General features: G+C 36.6%; 7 protein-coding genes across 13 annotated transcripts in view; 5 read left to right on the top strand and 2 right to left on the bottom strand.

The window, feature by feature from the left end:
• LOC111804096 overlaps positions 1-3,043 on the bottom strand; it is a 5,204-nt gene extending 2,161 nt beyond the window's left edge. The window contains exons 1-3 of one of the 3 annotated variants that reach the window (XM_023688783.1): positions 2,967-3,043; positions 2,053-2,248; positions 633-1,223 (exon numbers count right to left, since the gene is read on the bottom strand). In XM_023688783.1, coding sequence (XP_023544551.1) covers positions 633-1,223; positions 2,053-2,227 — 766 coding nt within the window. In that variant the 5' untranslated portion in view covers positions 2,228-2,248; positions 2,967-3,043. Of the gene's footprint in view, positions 1-632; positions 1,224-2,052; positions 2,249-2,355; positions 2,406-2,966 lie in introns of those variants that run through there. The other 2 variants (XM_023688784.1, XM_023688785.1) reach the window with 2 other exon arrangements.
• On the top strand, positions 2,982-4,219 carry LOC111804097. The gene is made up of 2 exons (XM_023688786.1): positions 2,982-3,496; positions 4,002-4,219. The coding sequence occupies exons 1-2, from the start codon at positions 2,999-3,001 to the stop codon at positions 4,044-4,046; spliced, it is 543 nt and encodes a 180-aa protein (XP_023544554.1). The 5' UTR covers positions 2,982-2,998; the 3' UTR covers positions 4,047-4,219.
• A 1,101-nt stretch (positions 4,220-5,320) lies between these two features.
• Positions 5,321-9,947, top strand: LOC111804427 (transcription initiation factor TFIID subunit 14b-like). 4 transcript variants are annotated; one of them, XR_002816514.1, is made up of 8 exons: positions 5,321-5,630; positions 5,886-5,974; positions 6,062-6,283; positions 6,371-6,558; positions 6,634-6,755; positions 7,131-8,912; positions 9,122-9,187; positions 9,342-9,947. XR_002816514.1 is itself a non-coding variant. In XM_023689229.1 (6 exons), exons 1-6 carry the CDS (start codon positions 5,526-5,528, stop codon positions 7,224-7,226), a joined length of 822 nt encoding a protein of 273 aa, XP_023544997.1. In that variant the 5' UTR covers positions 5,321-5,525; the 3' UTR covers positions 7,227-9,947. The 4 variants fall into 4 exon arrangements, 2 of the variants coding, with proteins under 2 accessions (XP_023544997.1, XP_023544998.1); XR_002816513.1 differs by having other exon boundaries at positions 7,131-9,187; XM_023689229.1 differs by having other exon boundaries at positions 7,131-9,947.
• A 1,050-nt stretch (positions 9,948-10,997) lies between these two features.
• On the top strand, positions 10,998-11,648 carry LOC111804365 (auxin-responsive protein SAUR50-like). The gene has a single exon (XM_023689135.1). It carries the CDS (start codon positions 11,145-11,147, stop codon positions 11,463-11,465), a length of 321 nt encoding a protein of 106 aa, XP_023544903.1. The 5' UTR covers positions 10,998-11,144; the 3' UTR covers positions 11,466-11,648.
• A 1,607-nt stretch (positions 11,649-13,255) lies between these two features.
• On the top strand, positions 13,256-14,644 carry LOC111804344 (60S ribosomal protein L8-1-like). The gene is made up of 2 exons (XM_023689107.1): positions 13,256-13,732; positions 14,182-14,644. Exons 1-2 carry the CDS (start codon positions 13,293-13,295, stop codon positions 14,516-14,518), a joined length of 777 nt encoding a protein of 258 aa, XP_023544875.1. The 5' UTR covers positions 13,256-13,292; the 3' UTR covers positions 14,519-14,644.
• A 105-nt stretch (positions 14,645-14,749) lies between these two features.
• Positions 14,750-17,289, top strand: LOC111804343 (peptide methionine sulfoxide reductase A5-like). Its single transcript, XM_023689105.1, has 4 exons — positions 14,750-15,217; positions 16,037-16,149; positions 16,226-16,370; positions 16,784-17,289. Exons 1-4 carry the CDS (start codon positions 14,855-14,857, stop codon positions 16,979-16,981), a joined length of 819 nt encoding a protein of 272 aa, XP_023544873.1. The 5' UTR covers positions 14,750-14,854; the 3' UTR covers positions 16,982-17,289.
• Positions 17,290-17,774: 485 nt separating this feature from the next.
• LOC111803882 (zinc finger CCCH domain-containing protein 6-like) lies at positions 17,775-21,767 on the bottom strand. Of its 2 annotated transcripts, XM_023688487.1 has the most exons (5): positions 21,578-21,767; positions 21,404-21,465; positions 19,438-19,641; positions 19,157-19,281; positions 17,775-19,054 (listed from the first exon to the last, which is right to left on the bottom strand). In XM_023688487.1, exons 2-5 carry the CDS (start codon positions 21,461-21,463, stop codon positions 18,031-18,033), a joined length of 1,413 nt encoding a protein of 470 aa, XP_023544255.1. In that variant the 5' UTR covers positions 21,464-21,465; positions 21,578-21,767; the 3' UTR covers positions 17,775-18,030. The 2 variants fall into 2 exon arrangements, with proteins under 2 accessions (XP_023544255.1, XP_023544254.1); XM_023688486.1 differs by having other exon boundaries at positions 21,404-21,767.
• Between the last annotated feature and the right edge of the window lie 1,776 nt (positions 21,768-23,543).

The raw sequence follows: 23,543 nt of genomic DNA, 5'->3' as shown, positions 1-23,543 counted from the left end.
GGGGGAGGAGGCGGGGATATGTCTCGTGACTCATGGAAATGACTATCAGTTTGCCTGCCCTTCTTTTGTTCCGCTTGACATCATTTCCCTCTACTCAAAGTATTTCGAAGTATGTTCCTCTTTCGGCCCGAGTCTAGAAATCCCTTAGATATGATACAAAATGACAGAGTTCTTGCTACGTATCTTCATTACTTGCCCTCATGCTTCTTCATTTGGGAACCATATCCTACTGGCTCTTAATTGGCACCTAGCTCTACCGGGAGAGTTGATCACTTTACTTGAAAGGATACTCATTCACCCTTTTAGCAACGAAGAGGAAGTCCTCTGGAATTGCTTCATCAGAGCCTTTCTTTGGCTGGAGGGCAACCATCACATGAAGGATATAGCCACGCATTTGATGATTTTGTGGATCATTTAACTTCTATTACTCTCTCTTGGCATATAAATTAAATCCTCTCTTAAGTTCCTACAACCTAACTTCAGATATTGCCCATTGGAAGTGTTTTTTGTAATTCATTTAGCACATAACTTGCCTTCTTTTGTAATTTCATCTTATTAATGAAATGAATGAATCAATGTTTCTCATCCAAAATAATAATAACAATAAACATGATGCGAACGGGAATAGTTACCTCTTAATTCTCCTTTCTTGCCCATCTCCTGAAGTGAATAAATATGATCAACTATTCTCTTCTGTTCTGCAGCACTAAAAATACCTGTATGAAGCTCAAGTCCTTCAAGAATATTTACTAATTTCCCTTTAAACCTCTCCAGACAAATAAAATCTTTCTTCCGTCCAACATTTATGAACCTGATGTGCTCTCTCTGCTCTCTAGACAGCTTTGGCTTCTCAATAACCTTTGATATTGTTAATTTCCTTGTGGACTCATTAACACTGACAACTCTTTTTTCTGATTCATACTCATCTTCCTCTTCTTCTTCTAGTTCATCTTCCTGAGTCATATCAGCCCACGACATTCGAGGCCCTGAGGTCTTGGTGGAAACTACTTTAGAGGATGGTATGCTAGAAGAAGTTTCAGGTACCCCATCAGCTTCATTCCCTTCATTTATGCCGTCCTTCCAACTTCCCAATGAATTTGTTTCCGCTTCATCTTTCCAACTTCCAAGAGAATTTGCATCACAAGCATCGTTCTGATTCCCATTACTCTCATGCATGACTTCAACTGGTGGTGTAGAACTTGAATTCTCGTCGGTACGGGCAGCTACAACGTTGTCAAGTTCAAAAATTCCATCAGATAATCCTCATGATTAAACAGGGGAAGCATCAAGATCATGCAAACCAAAGAAACAGGACTATGTAAATTATCAACACACAGACGCCTCACTCTTTTTAGCAAAGCTCTAATGCATTAAAAAAAAAATATTCGCTTTCCTTGAAGAGGACTTTGCGATTGTGTGACACTCACTTCTCAGCAGCATGTGAGTTAATTCAATTTGTATTTGAGTCGTCTACGGTCAAACAATGTATGCTTAAGCCTCCGACCCCGATTTGAGAAGAAGATTTTAAAAAACGGGGGCAAAGAGATATTGAAAGAGTGTTTGAAAGCAATATTAAGAGATTTTGAAAGCGATGTTATATGACATACAAGTAAAGGCAACACAACGGAGTTTAAATAGTCTATAACTTTTTCTGGTAGGGAGAATTTGACAAAGAGTAGTATCCCTTTATGGTACATTTTGGGGTGATTCAGGTCTAGCCGACCTAAACGTAATTTCGTCGAATAGTCATACCATCCCTTTATGGTACATTTTGGAATGACTCAGGTCTAGCCGACCTAAACGGAATTTCGTCGAGTAATTGACAACTAGTCACACCCCTATAATACATTTTGGGGCCATTGCATACAAATGACCTCACTTTCATGTCTATAAAAAAAAATAATATCGATTCCCCATCTCATTAAAAGTTAAAAATTTTCCCCTTCGAATACTCAATTATTTCAAAGAGCCTAAAATATTAGATGAGTTTTTTCTCTAACGCCCCTCATGCAACGATTTATTACTAACGAATAGAAAGCAACAAAAGAATACCTGGGTCGAGGGCGCGGATTCGATCCGAGAGCAATTTGGTGCAGTTCCGGCAGAGATCTCTCGAAAGAAACGGAAGCCAAGTGGTGAGAAACTCAGAAGCGATCCGTAGCTCTGAGGGCTTGTAGTTATGAAGAAAAGGGTCTTCCAGTTTCAAATGCTGGTGACTAATCGCCATAGGCAAGTGACGAACAATCAACTGCAAACAACGGAGACGGTGGTTGAGAAGATGTTCAAAAACCAATAATCGTTCAAAGCAAAGCCGAAGAACTTAAGCGAAGCGACGGTGCTAAAAATCAAAATTACGGGAAACTTACTTCGTGGACCGCAAAATATAGAGCGAAATTGCAAATGTTTTCCTTATTCAACAGCGGCAAATGCCAAGTTCGGAAGAGACGTACAAAAAACCGCATCGGATTCTCATTCGGGTCGGATTCGGATTCGGATTCGGATTCGGATTCCTATTCCTACCCGTTCCTCCAATTTTGGGCCAGGCCACTAAAAGAGCCCTAGGTACTTACTTTATTGAACCAGAACTATAATATTTTTAAAATGTCCATTTTATCTTATTTTAAGTAGTATTAAATGATGACATGGCACATCGACGTTGATTGGGTTTTGCTGACGTGTAATATTTTGAATGATGTGGCTAGCAAAAGGAAAAGAGAATGAGAATAGGGGAGAAAAAGGAGCAATATAAATATAAAATTAATAAATGTTTGCCACGTCATTTACACCACTACACGTCAGCAAATCCCAATAAACGATTAATGCTCATGATTCATTGGGCCAGTCCAATAGAAAGCCCAATACGAAATTGTCAGATCCAGGTCCAACTAATTTTGACTGGGCCGAATCGCTTGGCCCAATAATTCTCAGCCAGAGAAACGGAGAAGAAATGGATAAAGCAACTTTACCGGTCGAAGTGCTCACTGCTCAGCAAGAAGCCATGGAAGCGACCAGTCTCCACCGATTTCTGGCGTCTAAACCGCCGCTCTTGACCATCGATCCACATAAATTCTCCCCTACATCTCAGAATCAGGTATTCTTTCTATCTCTACGCCATCAACAGCCTCTCAGGATCAAACCGATCAACGCCACGGACACCGACGGCGACAGCGCGCCACCGCAGGTTCCGCCGGCAATAACGCCTCCGGAGACGGTTGATGTTCGGTTTCGGAAGAGGTCGAGAAGACGATCGAAACAGGAGAGCGAGGATGGAGCGGCGATGGGGAATGTGCGGGCGAGAAAGGCGCCGGTGGAGATTGCTTCCAAGAAGCCGAAGAAATGGGAGGAGATGGACTTGGCGGAGAAGGCGACGGAGCTGTATATGGGAGAGAAGGGTTTGTTGTTTTGGCTAAACAAGTTTGCTTATGCCTCCATTTTTATCATGATTGGTGGTTGGATTGTGTTCCGATTTGTTGGGCCTTCGCTCAATCTTTACCAGTTGGATACTCCACCATTATCTCCGACTTCCATTTTCAAGGGCTGATGATCTTCGGAATTGCCTCTTTTTTGTCGCAATCTTTAATCCTTTTCATACACATTCTCTTGCGGCTGCTCAATTATTATTCTATCGTTGTAAATTCTTGTTCTAGGGATTTCTTAACTGATAAGTGTTCATGGAGAATTCGGTGATTATGAATTGGGTTTTTATTGAAGATTATTGGGGTGAGTTGGCTAATTTAGAGAATGGTCTGAGTTTATAAGTAAAGAAATACATATCTATTGATTGGTATGATCACTTTTGGAGAGCTCAAAACAACGTCACTAGAGCTTATGTTCAAAGTAGATAATATTTTACTATTATGTGCTGACAATATCATTCCATTATGAACGGCAATAATTTCTAACAGTTTCAAGCAGAAACATTTATTTAACTTCCTTTTCAAGTTGAAGCACACGTTTAACAATTNTTCCGATTTGTTGGGCCTTCGCTCAATCTTTACCAGTTGGATACTCCACCATTATCTCCGACTTCCATTTTCAAGGGCTGATGATCTTCGGAATTGCCTCTTTTTTGTCGCAATCTTTAATCCTTTTCATACACATTCTCTTGCGGCTGCTCAATTATTATTCTATCGTTGTAAATTCTTGTTCTAGGGATTTCTTAACTGATAAGTGTTCATGGAGAATTGGGTGATTATGAATTGGGTTTTTATTGAAGATTATTGGGGTGAGTTGGCTAATCTAGAGAATGGTCTGAATTTATAAGTAAAGAAATACATATCTATTGATTGCTTTTGGAGAGCTCAAAACAACGTCACTAGAGCTTATGTTCAAAGTAGATAATATTTTACTATTATGTGCGGACAATATCATTCCATTATGAAGGGCAATAATTTCTAACAGTTTCAAGCAGAAACATTCATTTAACTTTTAACTTCCTTTTCAAGTTGAAGCACACGTTTAACAACTTTAAAGTTGCGAAAGCTGTGGAACCAAAACAACACATGGCTTTCGAGAATTTGGGGATGGCTTAGCTTGCCATTGGTAGCTTTGCTGTATTTGTGGGCTTCAACTTCGATGGCCTTTTAGTATTCACTATTGAATTAGTTTATGAATTTTTGAAACTAATTGATTTGAATTAATTTAGATAACTTTGAGATATATATTTTTATTTAATTTTATAATTATTTCGATTATTTATTCAATTTATTTTTTAAATTATATAGATCGCATAATTTTTAAAAATATATATTGAAATTAAGTTTTAAATCAGCGAAATGCATAAAAAAAAAAAAATAGATATTTTATGAGTCTCCCGAAATTGGGGCAATACATCAATAAATCTAGCTTTAAGACTCCACCTCTAGAGAGCAAGATGTCGATTGAGATGAAGTTGGAAGTCAACCTCAACTTTCTCGAGAGCTTGCCCCAATATCTAAATCAAATTGTTGAGTTGGATTGAGTTCATTATTGTAAATAACTGATTGAATTGAAAAAAAATCATAACTTGAATAATTGGATTTGATCTAACTTATGAATCTAATATAACTTAGCAACNTTCATTATTGTAAATAACTGATTGAATTGAAAAAAAATCATATTTTGAATAATTGGATTTGATCTAACTTATGAATATAACTTACCACGATCATTATTTGACTTGAAGTCATGACATGTTTATTTAAATGTATGAAATAATAATTTAATAATTTATAAACTTTTTGGTAATAAATATGTTTTTTTGAACGAGGCAGTAATTAATATTTATCTTCACCACAATTGTTGTTTTTTCTTAAAAAGAAAAAAAATAGTGATAAGTAATCCGAAATATCGAAAGAAGCTTTTGGGTAGAATCTTCTTAAACCCTAATCCCCAATCAACTCGAATTCGCGCGTTTGAGTTCCCACGAAATTATGAAATTGAATTGAAAGAAACTGTAATCTGTGTACCGCGATCAAGTTCTCACAGTCTGAAGGTCAAGGTTGTGTATCGTGGATAATTTGTCAGAGACTAAGAGGGCGAGCTCAATGTCCGCTAGAAAGCAAGGTGAAACGCCGGCCGACGAAGGTGGATCTGGTACGAAGCCACCGCGCATCAAAATCTCAAAATCCTCCGACGCAGGCGATGCCAAGGTTGTTCTGATACTTCTTTTTTCATATTTGATTTTCTGGCTGTCTTGGAAAGTAGCTATAGTAGATACTTATCAGACTTATCCTTTTAGTGTCACTGATTTCTGACATTGGTATTCGTAGTTCAAGAGTCATAAAGGATAGCGAAGTCGTTGAGTTTTATGAGGGCATAAGTTTTTTCTAAATTGTTTGTCTTCGAGAAATCTATACCACATTGCACTAGTCCCATTCATCTCAAGGAATTTTCGACTACTGCAGAATGTTAGCAAGAGGCTTAAAGACATGGAAATTTGTGTCCCAATAGTCTGTGGAACCATCGCATTTTATCTGGGCAGGAAGGCCAGCGAGTAAGTCTCCTCCCTTCAGGTGCTATCTCATTTCCTCTCCTCCTTTCAGGCATTTGGCTAACGAAATTGATTTAATTGCCCCTTTAGGTCACAGTCACATAAATGGACAGTCTATGTGCGTGGTGCTACTAATGAGGATCTCGGGGTGGTGATAAAGAAAGTTGTGTTTCAGTTACATCCCAGCTTTAATAATCCAACAAGAGTGGTTGAATCGCCACCTTTTGAGTTATCAGAATGTGGTTGGGGAGAGTTTGAGATTGCCGTCACACTTTTCTTCCACAGCGACGTTTGTGATAAACAATTAGACCTGTAAGCTATTGTTGTTTTTCTTTTCTCGTGCACGTATAGTGATTTTATCTTAAAAGGCATTTTTATGACTATTTCAAATTACTATAGATTTCACCATTTGAAGTTGTACCCTGAAGACGAATCTGGTCCACAAACAACAAAGAAACCTGTTGTGGTGGAATCTTACAACGAAATTGTGTTTCCCGATCCATCTGAAAATTTTTTCGCTCGTGTTCAGAATCATCCAGCTGTTGTTGTGCCTCGCCTTCCTGCTGGTTTTAATCTACCTAATCCTGGTAAATATCTGTAACATTGTCTTTCTTACCTTCTGTTGCAGTTTGTAAGTTAATTTAATAATTGGGTATATGCAGCACCAATTGAGAATATGGCAGAAAGGGAGAGAGGCGACACCAAGGATCATCCCCTTAGTCAATGGTTCCTGAATTTCTCAGAGGCAGACGAGCTGTTAAAACTTGCAGCTGCTCGCCAACAAGTATGATTATATTGTTTTCTTACATTCTTCGCAACTAATCATATTTTATCCTATTTACCAATCTTTCTCTTTATACCTGTTGAATATTTTAGTTTCTGAAGCAATCGTATTTCTGGCTTGCTATTATCACAACACTATGACTAGTGATATTGTCTATATATGTTTACATGCTTTTGAGAGTCTTCTTCATCTTGTTGGTGACAGTGTAATAATATGTCAAACTGTGGAGAATTGAAGTCCACTTATAATGTGTTAGCTTCAAATTGATCATGATTAGCTTATTCTTTCTTTCATGATCGCATGAGCAGCTATCTAGTGGAAGGCTCATGATTAAGGTTGTAGATTTTTACATTAACGTTATAGTTGATCTGCTAGGTGCAAGCTCATATTGTCAAGTTGAGAAGACAACTCAGTGTGATGGATGGACTGCCTCAGTTTTCAAAACCAACCGCTGGTTATGAATTTACGTAATAAGCTGGAGGCTGATGGAGTTTATCCATGTAATTAGGTTTACCTGCCAGTTCTCATGGTTCAGGTCCATGTAAACAATGATGTATCGAGTTTTTCTTTAATATCCATGCAATTAAGGTGATATTTTTATAATTAAAGTAGCATCTGTCACTCTTAGTAATATTGTTATCTAACTTATGCTCCTGCGATACTTTGTAATCATCCATTTTTTATTTAATCCCCTCACATCTGCATTGATGAAAATGAATATGCAGGGGAAGGAAGAACTAGTGATCCGTTGCAAAATCCAACGGGCCAAGAATTAGTGGCTAAAAATATTCAACCTCAAACCTTGCTTAATTTCAGACTCCAAAAGAATTCTCCAATCCTAAAAAATTCTGCTGTTTCTCTGTTGAAATCTTCCAAACAGTAGTTAGATCTGAATGCAACTTTAGCTTTGAATTAAGACCTGGAGCCTAATTCATTAGAAGTAGCTTAGAGCTTTTCTCAAACTTTCCAGGAAAATTCAATGACCAAATATGTGGTCAACCTCCTCTTCTCCATCTTCTCCTAGAACATCATTTGGGGTGATGTGAATTTTGGGCTACGTTTCTCGAACTCTATCATATTGTGGTTATGATCCTCTCAAAGGCTAGGGACCAAGGCTAAGAATACAATTTTAGCATTTTTGCTTTCTCTCCAAAACACAGGTTCATAAATTGTTGAGTAGGTTGATAAATTGTTTAACGGCACCACAGATCCATCTTCCACTCGCAAATCCAATCTTTTTTGTCTCGGCCCCAAGTCCTCAAGATGCTTCAGAAGAGCTCCAGAAGACTGTAATTTATGATCGATCATTGTGAACTGAAATAATATAGTTGCTTGAATCCTCAATGTATGTTATGGTGTTCTTGGTTTACCAATATAAATTTCAAAATCATGCATAGTGGTAAGTTTATTGGTATTGCTATTTTTTTTTGTAGGTGCACAAACTTGGAATGGAAGCCAGAATATTTTCATTAATAGTTCTTTCCTTTTTATATATTCTCCTTATAGCACAAGGAGAATATATAAAATTATGATGTTGCACTATTTAAGATTTTCTTTACACCGAAGACTGGAGTAGTTGCCTTCGCTTTTATTCTTAACAATCTTGTTTTTGATCTGATAAACATGGTCGTGAACTATTTATCAAATTTTCAGGTTGCCATGTGCTAAAAGGAAACTGTCTATTGTTCCTCAGAAAAAATGGCCTGCGCTGCACAGGAAATACGGAAAATGATAGCTTATCCTTCTCTCTTCCTTCATCATTTTCCTGCTGCTCGCAGATTGTGTAGACAGCTGTTTCTATGGATAATGTCTATCTATTCTCGCATTTATTGCTTCAGGCTGCATTAACATCATTACATGGAAATTAGAACAATTTTCAAACTCAATAGCTTTAAGTTGATGACATTATTGTAATCATTGAAGCTCCATTTCTTCGCCCCCACAATGAATTGAAAAGCTTGCTTTTATGAAATTGGTGAATGCAGTTGGGAGCTCTACCCATATATCCTGAGAATTCTCAATAGGGTGCGAGTGGAAAAGAAAAGAGGTGAATTCGGCAGTCCTGCGTTGGTTGGATCGGCAGAGTGGCTGCTTATATCATAGCCGACGAGATTGCTTTTGGCCTTGGAACATAGGAAATTGAAGCCAATCAGCAGAGTAAGGCTGGATAAATGAGTGGTGCTCATTTATACCAGACAAATTATTTTGAATAGAACTCTCTAGTATCGTGAACTTGTGAGGATTGCCACATGGGTGGTCTTTTGATGTGGAGACATTCAAGGGAAACTAACGGGAAGATTATATATCCTTTCATTTCTCAACATTATTTACTATTAACATTTATAGATGTTTTATTTTACATTCAGGTAACAGGTGGAGCGCGATGGATTTTGAATTGCTTAAATGTACCAGGGGTGACTAATTTTTGGATGGTGGGTGGTCTAGATTTGAGCTGAGCTTTCGAAGACAAATTTCTGTAGTTTAAAGATGGCTGGAGCATAATAACTGTCCTTACTCAATATGTGTCCTTTCATCTCTCGGCATTGTTTATTATTAACATTTATAGATGTTTCATTTCACATTCAGGTGCAAGTAACAAACAGTCTAGGAGAGCGACGGATTTTGAATCGCTAAAATGTGGCAATACTCTACAGGGGGATAAATTTGTGGATGGTGGGTGGCCTAGCTTTGAGCTGAGATGAGCTGAGCTTTCATAGACAAACTTCTGTAATCCAAGGGGACAGACCAGTACGCAGAGACTTGAAAATGAAGAACAAAGTTTCGTCTCTATGGTCCACTACCTAAAATAAGGTACTAAAGTCAAATCCATCCCACTTCGTGCCCGAAAGTAGAACCGTATGTCCTGGACTTGGACCACTCCGTAACTGAGTTGGAAAACAATTCCCTACTTGCGTGGATTGTTCTGGTGATACACAGCCTCAGGATTTGGATTGAATATAGGTGGTCCAATCATATTCATCCTCAGTCGGGTTTCATTTTCCCCCAAAATATATAAGACAAAATCTCAAGTTTGGTCTTTCAATCTTGTGGTGGCTTGTGTAGCCTAGATATTAGGAAGTCGTGAAAATGTTGTTTTCTGCCATAAATATTACTGGGAAACTGACATTTACGGGCTCTCATGTGGGAAACATTTTCCTCTTTCTTTTCATTTTATGGCACGTCTTTGATTAAGAGGCTCTGGCATCCCCGAAATACTTGCCTTTTGCTTCCAACTTTCTCATCAGCTGTCTATTTCTTGGATCTCCCTGTTTGAGTAAATATTTTGGTAACTCTTTTATTGTGCCAGTAGATATTGTGTGCGTTGATTTGTTACGTATCGTCATCAGTCTCGATTTTAAAACGTGTCTATTAAAGGATATTTTCACACTATCGTAAGGTATGTTTCGTTCTCCTCTCAAGTGAGCCTTTGCTTGACTGCCCATGTGGTCTATCAATATAATTCAATAAATTCAATTCATGTTATATTATTTACATAGAAAATGTTGGCTTCCGGGTAATTTTTAAGTATAAGTTTGGAGTTGGTGGGTGGTGGGGATTTCTTTGTCAATACACAATGTTCTAACTCATTTCACCTGAACCTTGATGTGGCATTCAGGTTACCCAATTTGAACCAATCCATCTAATTCATCTCCCCATTCTCTATTTGTTTATTTTTGGCAATTTTTTTTTTTTTTTTTTTGGTTATGCTTTCTTATAATATTACTCTTGACCCTTTAATACTATTGCAAAACTATCATTCAAGAGGAAGACAGAAATCCAGTTGCGTTCTTGCGAAAACTGCCTGGTAAGGGATGTACAACGGAGCGAGATAGGAGTTTTTCCTTTCAAGTTTGATTCTGCCCTTAGACTCATTACGTTGTTTGACTAAACTCGTTAGCTTTGCCTTTACCGTCTAGAAAATGAAAGAAAGATTTTCTCGTCGGGATGTTCGACGAAAAGTTGATATATCTAAATGTTGTTCTTTGTAGCGTAATCCAAGAGAACATTTTAGTCACGGAACGTTGTTTGGAAGGTTGTTTGAGGACATTGCTAGTACTTAGAAAAATATTATAAGTTGGATTAGGAATAAAAATTTGATCCTTGGGAGAGGGCTCCATGTTGTGTGCCCAAAAGACGCAACTGGGTAGCGAAATGGCCCACCTGGGTTGGCATACGCAACTCTTCTAATACAGAATAGGCTTAGAAGAACTCTTGTGGTCTGCTGTTTACTCCCACATCTCACATGATTTTGTTCTCATTCTTCTTCTTATTCTTCCTCTTAAATACCTCTTTAATCTCTCCATTTTTTTTCAACTTCAAACTCAATCCCTCTCTCTTTCTCTCATCACCATCAGTCATAGACACAAACACATACTCCTACAATACAACATGGCTATCAAAAAGGGTAATCTACTTCAGCCCTCTGCCTCCATCAGACACATTCTCAAAAGATGTTCAAGCTTCGGCAAGCGAAATGGCTGCAACGACGATGGCCTCCCCGACGACGTGCCGAAAGGCCACTTCGCAGTCTACGTCGGAGAAAACCGAAGCCGACACATTGTCCCCATTTCCTGGCTGGCTCATCCACAGTTCCAGAGCCTGCTGCACAGAGCAGAGGAGGAGTTTGGTTTCAACCATGATATGGGTATCACCATACCTTGTGAAGAGGTTGTTTTTCGCTCCTTAACAGCCATGATCAAGATCACATGAGCTCAGACCAACCCATCAACAGATCAGGATTCTTTTTTTCTTTCTTTCTTTCAAGTTGCTTGAATCTTGAATGGAAAAGGAATTGGAAGGAGCTAAATTTGCCCTCCTCCTTTTGCTGAACTTCTTTTCTAATCATTTATGTTCTTCATGAATCAATCATTATTAATATACAGAAAGAAGTTGCAGGCTTCATCATCCGTTCATACTTTACTTACACTCCATAATTTGGACTTCATAACTATCTTAAACAACCCAGAACTTAGGAAGCAATGCATGAACATAATACAACATAGGTGGGCGAGAATTCAAATATCTAATCATCATTCCGTTAGCTCGATACCACTAATTCTTTAATGATTGGCTCGTATCAATTTGAGAGATTATTAGGTTGAATCGATGAAATGAGAAGGAATAAGTTTTATAATCTAAACTCGTCTTAAAATCCACAAGTTTTGAGTTGGTCGGAGTTGATAACGATTTCGTTTTTAGTAATAGAATGCACATGGGAGAGGGGCTGGGGATGTCCACACATGGTGGATCATTCTACCAAACACTGCGTATTGTATACCTTCCGTGCTTTGCTTAGCCGCACAATATGACTTTTATCCTCCCTTGATTATTGGCTAATTAAGTGTGGTTTTGTCATCTTTCATTGATTAACATCATTTTAATTGGATGATTATGGGATGCTTACGTTTCAAAGAAAGGGATTATGAGCTAATTTCGGTGCTTAATTACGTTGGAGACAAAGTTCATCACATGACAAACACACTGTTCACATATAAAATTAATTAATTTTGTCTTCATCGCCCTTTATTTATTTATTATTATTTGCATATCTTACCCAATTTTTAGACAATCATTTTTTGTTTTAATTCTTAAAATTTGTTTTTTTCGTTTTAACTTAATTTTTTTAATAAATTCATTTTTATCTAATAAATTATTATTTTTTTTTTAAATATGAATATGTATCTAATAAAAATTTTGAGGTCACGATGACATGAAACATATGTAAGAGATAATATGAGGCTATAAAAATTCAAAAAGAAAACACGAGAAATGAGATAAGGTAAGATAAGGTAATCACAATGAATAGTAATATTACTATTCAAAGTTCATGTTACCATTATTAGCCATATATTTATTTTTTGGCTTTTCTTGGAAAAATATTTTTTATTAATAAAAATAAAATAAGATATTGATAACTACGATAACACAATGGATAATTGTAAGTTTAGGACAACATTCTTTGAAACCAAGTCTTCGATTCATTGTGGTAGTAGTTCGGAGACCATACATCTGTAGTAGGAAAATTTGGTTGATGTAGGCCACACCCTAATGAAAGGAAGACTCAATATTAGCACGTGGGTTCGATTTTAGGACCTTATATACTAATATTAAGATTCTTTTAGAATCTTTTGATGATTGATCCGACAATAATTTAATGGATAAGATATTAATTATTATTTTTAGAGGTTAATATTATTGAATTAAAATTAGAAAAAAATCTAAGGAAAATGAAATATTTTAATATTAATACTTTGTTGGAAATTTTCGTAGAATAAATTATATAAAGGTATTCTAAAAAGAATTATTATAAAGTTTAAATTATAAAAGAATTAACTTGTCCGGATTTATTTGCTTCCTTCCAGTTATTGGGCCGATAGTCTCGAAAGGCCCATAAAAGTTGGGCCTCGTCTACGTGGCGGATTGCAGAGTGGGACAGTGAGTTTCAGTTTGATGTGATATAAATTCGTCTCAACCCTATGTTCTTTCTAATATCGGGTGCGGTAGTGTGCTAAAACTCTCCAATCTCACGGAGTCGCCATGGGAAGGGTCATTCGTGCTCAGCGTAAGGGAGCGGGGTCCGTCTTCAGGTCCCATACACATCATCGGAAGGGCCCAGCCAGGTTCCGAAGTCTCGATTTCGGGGAACGAAATGGTTATTTGAAAGGAGTCGTCACTGAGATCGTTCACGACCCAGGCCGTGGAGCGCCGCTTGCTCGAGTTTCCTTCCGCCATCCTTTCAGATACAAGAAACAGAATGAACTGTTTGTTGCAGCGGAAGGTATGTACACTGGCCAATTTGTTTACTGCGGGAAGAAGGCAAATCTTGTGGTCGGAAATGTCCTGCCGATAAGATCGATCCCTGAAGGTGCTGTTGTCTGCAACGTTGAACACCATGTCGGTGACCGTGGTGTTTTTGCCAGGTGCTCGGGAGATTACGCAATTGTTATCAGTCACAATCCTGATAACGACACTTCCAGGTTTGGCGATGATTTTTATTGAGTCTGTCTAATTCGTTTGATCTCATATAGAAACCTAACTTGTTTTACCGTTTTTCTTTGTTGTTTTGCGTTAGTATTATATCATTTTTTGCTCCAATATAGCTAACAATTCTAGTGATTACTTAGTTTCTAGGCTTGGAATTTGAAAATGCTGGTTGAACGACTGCCCTAGGCTTGGAATTTGAGAATCAAAGACAATGATTCATTTCTGTTGCTAAATTGAATTGATATTTGTTGCTAAATTGAATTGATATTTGTTGCTAAATTGCTTGTTTCATCTTTTTCGTTCAGATTCCTTTAGTGATTGGTAATGAACAGATACATTCCTCAGATTTCTGGCATTTGATTCTAGCTTGTATTGATTCATTCAACATTTTTCCCCATTTGCACTTGAAGAACTATGTTCATCTCTTGATTATTACCATCAGGATCAAGCTTCCATCTGGATCAAAGAAAATAGTTCCAAGTGGGTGCCGAGCCATGGTCGGGCAGGTTGCAGGTGGAGGTAGGACTGAGAAGCCCCTTCTTAAGGCTGGTAGTGCATACCACAAATTCAGAGTGAAGAGGAACAGCTGGCCTAAGGTTCGCGGTGTTGCGATGAACCCGGTTGAGCATCCTCACGGAGGAGGTAACCACCAACACATTGGACATGCCAGCACAGTCAGGCGGGATGCACCGCCTGGTCAGAAGGTCGGTCTCATTGCTGCAAGAAGAACTGGTAGACTCAGAGGACAAGCTGCAGCCACTGCCGCTAAATCTGATTAGGGAACCAACTTCGACATTACTATAAATTAGGTTGTCAATTCGTTTTTAGGCCATTTCATTTTTCTTCCCTCCATCGGAAGAATTATTTATTTATTTATTTATTTATTTAAAAGCTGTGAACGGTTTATTATTTACTTTTTAAAAATGCCTCCTCGGTAATCTAATAAATGTTTTATTTGAAATATTTAAAGTAAAAAAAAAGTTAATTTTATACTAAAATATATTTGAAATATTTAAAGTAACTTAAAAATGGGCCTGGTCTTTTGATTGGGCCTGGGCTTTGATATTCTAGCGGGCTGCGGGCCATAAGGCCCATGCTGCTCAATTTTCGAGCCCATGAATGCTAAAATGAAGATTCAAGTGCTCGAACTGCTCTGCCCGCATGTGTTGCAGACAGTAATGGCGCTTTTGCAGACCACAATTTGCCTTCGCATTTTCACAATCGTCTTCTTCCTCGTCTTTCTCCTGTCTGGGAAATCTTGTTGTATCAGAACCCCGAATCGGATTGCGGACGCTAACAAGATTCCGTCAAGCCATCACTCCTTGAAAACGGCAGTCTTCGCTTTGGGATGTTTCTGGAGATCGGAAGCCGTCTTTGGTTGCTTGGATGGAGTTGTCCGGACCACCGTCGGCTATGCCGGAGGTACTAAACTGAATCCTGAGTATCGTAGCTTGGGGGATCATGCCGAGTCTGTCCGGGTTCGGGTTCTTACCTTCTCTTCTCCTTTACATTTCTTCTTTTTCTGATTTCTTCATCTTCATTTTACTTTGTGAATTTTCTGTATTCTACATTTCGGATAATGTTTGTGCCATCATTACTTCGGTAGATCCCGTCTATAGGTTTGGTTATATTGTATATTTACCTTTTCAATCTCGTTTTGCTTCGTTGATCGGATTTGTATTTTGTTTTCTTGAAATTCTCCTTATGCGATGCAGGAATGAGGTTTAAATTGCCCGACATTTGGTTTCATGTCACATTTTGAGGGGAGCTTATATCGAATTTGTTTGTTACAGATCTCTGATTTGCAAATGGATTAAATAAATCCTGTTTTCTTTCTTGTCGACGATTTGTCAATGCTCTTCTTTTCTGGAATAGGAATTGTTCATAACTTCAAAATAAACTGTCTATTTATGCACCTACAACCCACCTTTCAGTCAAGATATTCTTCACTTACATGCATTGAAATTGTTAAAGTGAGGCTGTATGTTCTGTATAATTTTGAAATCAACTGTGACTTCACTTAATCCTAGATAGGTTGACGTGTCTTTTCTATGATCGGTGCTTGACCTTTATATATCGTTGATGCATCATTTGGAGAGGCCTCGCCCTAGCTCTGTGTTCTATGTAATCTCATACACAATGACGAAAGAATCTTCTTTCAAGATACAAATTTCGAATCATATATTGATATATGATTATTGAGATTCATAAAAAAAAAATAAATGTTGGTTTCATTACATTACATGTGTGTTTCAATGGGACTGATTATTTATCACATGCTTTGTAATTCATTTCAGGTCGAATATGATCCCAAGCTTACTAGTTTCAGGCAACTCTTAGAGGTTTTTTGGTCCAGTCATGATTCTAGGCAAGTGTTTGGACAGGGTCCTGATGTGGGCAACCAGTATAGGTACATTCTAAATTCTAGCTCATGGTTTAAACAGAATTAACCTTTGATAATGGTATTATTTACTCTTTTGTATCAGATCTATCATTTTTACTAATGACACTGAAGAATCTAGACTGGCCGCTGTCAGCAAAGAAAAAGAGCAACTGAAGTCGAGAGGAAGCGCTGTAACTACACAAATTCAGGAACTTGGAGCATTTTATCCTGCTGAGGCTGAACATCAGGTTAATATCATTGATTAACATGATTATTTGAAGCAATTATCTGGCGAAATTTCATGTTTTATGATTTCCTGCTTCTTGACATACAACTCACCTAGAAATGTTGCAGTTCAGATAGATTGAGATGTCTTTGGTCTTTTCCTACTTTGTTAATTGCTACCCACATCCCCATTTTTCCTATTTGAAGCTCAAGTAAGCTTAGGATGTCGTGGCCTTTGCGTTACTTTATGAACTGCTACTCCGAGCTCCACTTTCCCGTTTGAAGATGAAGTGCATCATAGCTTCGGAATGGATGGCCCATCTTCTGAGAACTGATTTTTTATTTTTCGAAATTTTGCTCCAGACCTTTGTAGCTAAAAAATTGAATCGTTGACATTACATGTCAAATCTCACTCACACTACATATTTTCTCGCAGAAGTTTGAGCTGAAGAGGAATCCCTTTTTTCTTCAATTAATGGGCAACTTGCCAGAAGAGGAGCTTGAGATGTCCACTTTGGCAGCAAATATGAACGGGTACGCCGCAGACCTCTGTCCTCCGAAGACTCAGAAGCAAATTGATGTCAAGATCAACGACATAATAAAAAAAGGATGGCCCATTCTGAGAGAAAAATAGGTTCATCTTCGTGCAAAGCTCTAGCTTGGATAGCATTGCATCAGTTTGTTTTCTTGTTACGGCTGGTGGATCATTCTTAGGTTGCTGAAGCCTACATTATTTGGATCATTGATTGAATTCCCTCCCTCAGCTAGCTTCAATTTTATGTATCTACAAATTTCATTCTTTCTTTCAAATCCATTATTTAGATTGAATACCCATTACCAATTGGGATTCTTCCATTCTTTAAACCCTTCGCTTCCCCCATCTCGTGTCAAGGAACTGAGCTGTATTTATATCACATTTTTAAAATACGTTGATTCAGAACAGAGCGAATGAGTGATAGCCTTGACTTGTGATTTGACCTTTTTTCCTGATTTCTTTGAAAACAATTACATAAGGTTAATTTGGTCTTTAATATTTTATATAACTCAAAATTTGGTTATTAAGTTCTTAATAAATACTTTCATAAAAAGATTGGAAAATTTTATTAAAAAAAAGTTTTGTTTTATTAAATTAATAACATATTATATTAGAAATTANTAATAAATACTTTCATAAAAAGATTGGAAAATTTTATTAAAATTTTTTTTTGTTTTATTAAATTAATAACATATTATATTAGAAATTAATGAATTTTACTTGATAAATGGGTTAAGTTTTATGTGTTTAAGTAGTACGCAAATGACATGAACATACCTAAATATAGTAAAATGATAATGAGAATTTTTAAACATTAAATATAGATCAGATAGTTTCAACGAGGCAAACTGATAATTACCTAAAAAATTGAGAATTTATTTGACAGAATTAATGAACTCAAAGGTACTCCAAAGAATTTACATTCATGCTGAAGGATTGATTACAACACATGGAGCCATTTATCTCAGCTAATCTCAAACAACCAACCACCAAAAAATAATCCCAAATTCAAAATCCCCCCTTTGAAATCTTGTTGAAATTCTTCCTGATTTCCTAAAAATTAACACAAGATTTCCCTTTGGTCTCAAAAAGGACATGGTTTTCCTGCTTGAACAAAAAAACTTCTGAATGGTGAAGCATAAACCCAATTAAGTTCTCCCTGTTACTTCACCACACAGTTTCATTCTCTTAGCGTTTTGATTCTGAAGTGGAATATCATGTTTGAATTGGCAATTAACGCCATTTCGACACCCCTTTGGGCCATTAAAATAAATGCATTGTTTCTGAATCTTGGGTTTCAAGTTTTCTGCTTTCATCTCATGTACCATATTCAGATTATAATGATTGTGATTATTGCCATCTTGTCCAAGTTTCTGTTTCTTAAAGTCCCTCTGATCTCCATGTTGTCTTACTAAGTTCTTATAGTAGCTAAGATCCTTCAATTGCTGAGCTTCTTTTCTCACTGAACTTACTGGCGCCATGTTAGCATACGTCGGAGTCGAACCGATTTTAGAATAGATCCCAGCATTCGGTATGGTCATTTTTACGTTGTTGGGATCTGAAACCAGTAAGTGGCCTGGGACTGCAACGAGATTTACATCGGCTGTAGGAATGCTACTCATCTGAGGAAGAGCAGTGGTGACCGTGGATGGGAATCCATTAGACACTTTCAACATGCTTCCATTTGGACGGTTTGGTATCGAAATGGATGTTGTGAGAGCCGAAGAAACTGATTCACTCACTGCTGGCTTTGATAAAGCACCAGTGGCGATGGGTGGGCTCCCCGAGACTGCTACAGATACAGGGTGAATGTTGGACAAATTCTGGATCATTTTTGGATCACTGAAAATTTTAATAAGCAAATTCGTGTCGATCATGCTTCCCTGCTCCATACTTTTCGTCAATACTGCAAATGCAGTAGAGGCAGCTGCAGCAACATCCACACCAACATCAGGCAACTTTTCAGCAGATGTCTCAGTGGTGCTTGCGGGGATTGAACGTTCCAACGAACAATTGGAAGCCATCGGCATTGAGCTCGTAGAGAAGTTTACTGCGGCGGCTGAATCTGATCCTAAATCTTCGCACTCATCTTCTTCAATAGGAATGATAGGGACATGAGGAGTGAGGCTATCATCATAAAGCTCATCTTCAATATCAGTCGAAACGGTCGCACTACAGAGCAAAAGAAAGAGGGAATTATTGGATAGGTTAATGTGTTAACACATTAATATGAAGCTTCAAAGTTGATGTGAAGAAACAAAAGAATGAAATTACCCTGGAGGAATAGCAGATGATCGAGGATAAACTGCTTCGAGCAATCTCATTTCTCTCAATTTCTGAGATTCTACCTCTCTACTTTCCTCTCCTGCTGCCACACACCAGTTGGAATTCATAACAAACTGTACAGAGAAAAATGGTATAGCAATTTTGACATATTGGAAGAGGTGAAAATGTTTACACATCAGTAGAAGACGCAAGCAAACATACATCACATAGCCACTAAATGGGTTGGAATTCTGTGAAGTGAACAGAAATAGCAATCAAATAGGACTCACCTTGAGAGGGCATTTCCACTTGATCAAAGAAATGCCAGATAGATCAGCAGATTGGTTTCCCGAAGGAGTAAACTCAAATCCAGGCGGGCAATCATTAAATTCGGCAGTATAAGGATGCAACATCCAGGGAGTTTTTGCTTGGAGATGATCTAGAGATTTCTGGCCCACTTTAGAAGGACAGTCCTCTGATGAGAATAGCTTCACCTATTCAAAACAATAATCATTCACTTTAATTCCAAATATCAAGATACTTAAATTTGCATGAGCCAGAAGGACGGGGAAAATCCCAAGAGACAATAACTCTTGCAACCTAATGGAAAGTTAAATAAGCAAGGAAAACCATTGAACTATTGAGTATCAACATCTGTTTAATCACTCTGCAACGTCCAATTATAACATTGTGCAACATTCCAAGCATCAAAAGTTGCATGCAAGTACACATCAAAGCAAATTCACAGATGAAATGATCAATCAATATCCTGCAGAACCCGGTTAAGGTATTGCCTCCATTTGAACCAAAGCCTCCATCAATGGCGTACTTAAGCAAGATCATTGTCACTCTCATAATCACAATAAGTAAACAAGAATCTGTTCATATAAGGTTAAAAACAGGCATTCAATCAACTGAGAAGAAGCTATTACAGTTTTGGTGGAAAAAGAGATAGACAATGACAAAAGAATATTTTCAGAAAAAAAGTAACAACGACAAAAGAATGTAGGATGAAAATGTGTCTGCAGCCATATGCTCTGAGATCACAAATCATATGGTCTCAGGTACATAAGAATGAAAAAGGTTCGTTTCTACCTCTGGCAATCTGATTGAAGAAAAAACAACACTTATACATGAATAAGTTTTTCTTAAACCGGAAATGAGTGGCCTTGATATCTCCATTTTGAGCTTTGTTTTTGCCTCCCTGCTGCATCTCCAAAGAGCAGAAGTCTGCAGCAGGTGGCTAGCAACCAAGAATGGTTGAATGATAGAAGATACCTTTTTTGGTTCATCATAGTAATGAACCAAAATCCAAGTCCTCCAAGAAAACTGATCATTAAAAGACCCTCAATTGGATTCTTTCTACCAAATGAAAAGAAAGAGACAAAAAAACCATGACATGGTTGAGTTTCTTCTACATCTGTTCATTTGACAGATGAAACTTCAATTCTCCTATAAGGTAAGAGTTCTTTCAAAGAAAAAAACATAATTTTTCCATGACAGGTTCCAATTTTAATTCTTTTTGAAGTAATACAAAAATTCCATTTGTATTTTAAGAGTTGAGTAATGATTTCTTAGCAAGTACTTCGTCGTTTTTTCTTCGTTTATTAATTTATTTTTGGGATTCCTGATCATGAGCAAAAACTTGCAGTTTATTAGTACAAGGATTGTTCTGTTAATATTTGGTCGCCAAAGCTTTTGTTGTACAATAGTACTTGAAACTATAACCTGAATCAGATTGTTATTTTTATCAAGCCATATCTTTTTTATTACCATCGTATCTTCAAAGCTTCCATAAATTTCTTGTTCTAACATTTAAGAACTTTCTCAGATCGTTCAAACGGACTGCGGTTGTTTTAATTCCGTAAATGTGAATTAATAATGTGTTAATGATTTATAGCCCGTGTTTGCTCGCACAGGGAGAATGATAATTTGCTCACAATCTTAATTTACTTAATCCACCCGGCGAGCGATAATAATTAGTACTTTTTGTAATTAAGATGACGAATTCATGAGCAGCAAACTGTTGTTAATTGTTCGAAAGTTTTGGAAAAAAATCATTGTGCCAAGAGCAGTATTTCTATAACTCTCTAAACGACCTAAACTGATATTATCAAATTCATGAACGAGAAAGCGTCAACTTAAAATCAACCAAACAAATTGGATCGATTAGAGCTTAAATTTGTTAAAAGATATATTAATTTTGATGATTTTGTAAGGAAACCAGACTTCGATTATAAGATATTACGATTATACCTGACAAAGATTAACTCCATGAGCCCACGAAACACGCATTGATTTCCTCGACCGCTTCATCTCTAAATCTCAGATCAAAGACGAGACGCTCAAACTCAAAATCGTTTCGCCTCAAAACTACCACTAATGTTCCAGATTATAAAGCATATAACCAACCAACCGATCGGTACTTACAAATGAAGATTTGTATTATCTGAAAAACCTCAATCTTAAGGTGGATCCGATTGTAAGGTTCTGGTTGGGAAACTTAAAATCGAGATTCGAGACGAAGACGATGAAGAAACTAGAATAAGAAAAAGGAGTAGACGACGAAGGGAAATGAGAGAAGGAAATGAGACGCTGCAAAAGTGGTAGCCCTAATGACCCACTCTATTCATTCCTATTTCTTAAGTAATGACGCTTTTATTTCCTCCCTAACTTTTTCTTAGGTTACAAAATTGAAAATACCACTACAATTATTCACCTAACATAAAATATACTAAACAATATATAACAAAAATAAAAAATATATAAAAAAATTTCAAAATTCTAATTTAAAGATATTGTATATAACAAAAATAAAAAATATATGATATNAATTTAAAGATATTGTATATAACAAAAATAAAAAATATATGATATTGTATATAATTTCACCGGTGAAATAAAATATATATGAGGATAAATCATGAAATTAAATAAACAATAAAAAATTTAAAGGAAAAATAAAAAATAAAAAATATGGTATATAATTATTCACCTGAGATAAAATATACANGAGGATAAATCATGAAATTAAATAAACAATAAAAAATTTAAAACAAAAATAAAAAATATATAATATGGTATATAATTATTCACCTGAGATAAAATATACATAAGGATAGATCATGAAATTAAATAAACAATAAAAAAATTTAACTTAACGGTCAAAAAAAATATATATATAAAAATATTTTAATTGAAATATGTCCCTACCTCAATTATAAATTGGAATAGATATGGTATTAAATCAACAATAAAAAATAGTTTAAAGATATTATATATAATAAAAATAATGGTATAACAAAATAATATAAAAATATNATTAAATCAACAATAAAAAAATAGTTTAAAGATATTATATATAATAAAAATAATGGTATAACAAAATAATAAAAAAAATATAAAAATATTTTAATTAAAATATGCCGAGAAAATTTTAAATTTTAATATATAATAAAAATAATTGTATTGAGATACAATAATGTTCCATATAACAAACTGGAGTCAAACATGGGTCTTGACCGGTCAACGTATCACTCTAGCAAACCCATTAATAATAAAAAATTCTAATATAGCTTATATATTTTTATTTATATCGGGTCGCTCGGGTCAATCTGAGGGTTTTGTCCCATGAACCCGAAACCGAATCGATTCAATTTGAGTTTAGAAAAATGAACACAGTCCTNTCGCTCGGGTCAATCTGAGGGTTTTGTCCCATGAACCCGAAATCGAATCGATTCAATTCGAGTTTAGAAAAATGAACACAGTCCTATTCGAAATGTTAATCCAACGCAACCTTTATAGTTCGAGTTGGATTGGTTCGGGTTGTCGGGTGGTCGGATTGAATGTACACCCCTATTGAACACGACTGAAATGTAGGTGAGAATAGAGAAAAATAACCTCACTCTAGCATATGTATTTTAAAATTATGAGACTGATTGCAAAAAATAACAGAGCAAAGTGGACAATATTTCTTAGGTGTGGACTTAGGATTTATAAATGGTATCAGAGTCAAACACCAAACACCGAGCAATGAGCCAGTAAAGCATGAGGATGTTGAAGTCCCAAGGGGTGGATGAACTATTATAAATGGTATCAATGTCAGACACTAAGCAGTATGCCAGCGTGACCCAAGAACGTTGGGCCTCTAAAAAGGTGGAGGGTGAGATTCCACATCGATTGGTAGCAAGAGCACGAAGACGTTGAGTCTCCAAGAGAGTGAATTGTGAGATCTCACCTAACCGGTTTGCTCGTGTTCCATTTGTGAACCATTTTCCGTGAGTGACCCATCATTTGAATCTCCAACTTTTTTTCCTTCAATTTGTTGAAAATGGCTGAGAATTAATGAAAGCAAATTCCATTTAATTGGCACTTAAAATTAACACAGAAAACACAA

Source organism: Cucurbita pepo, chromosome LG10 (assembly GCF_002806865.2).
Source record: "Cucurbita pepo subsp. pepo cultivar mu-cu-16 chromosome LG10, ASM280686v2, whole genome shotgun sequence".
NCBI classification, from domain to species: domain Eukaryota; kingdom Viridiplantae; phylum Streptophyta; class Magnoliopsida; order Cucurbitales; family Cucurbitaceae; genus Cucurbita; species Cucurbita pepo.
The sequence above is the reverse complement of the archived record's forward strand: the minus strand, read 5'-3'. Positions and strand labels throughout refer to the sequence as shown.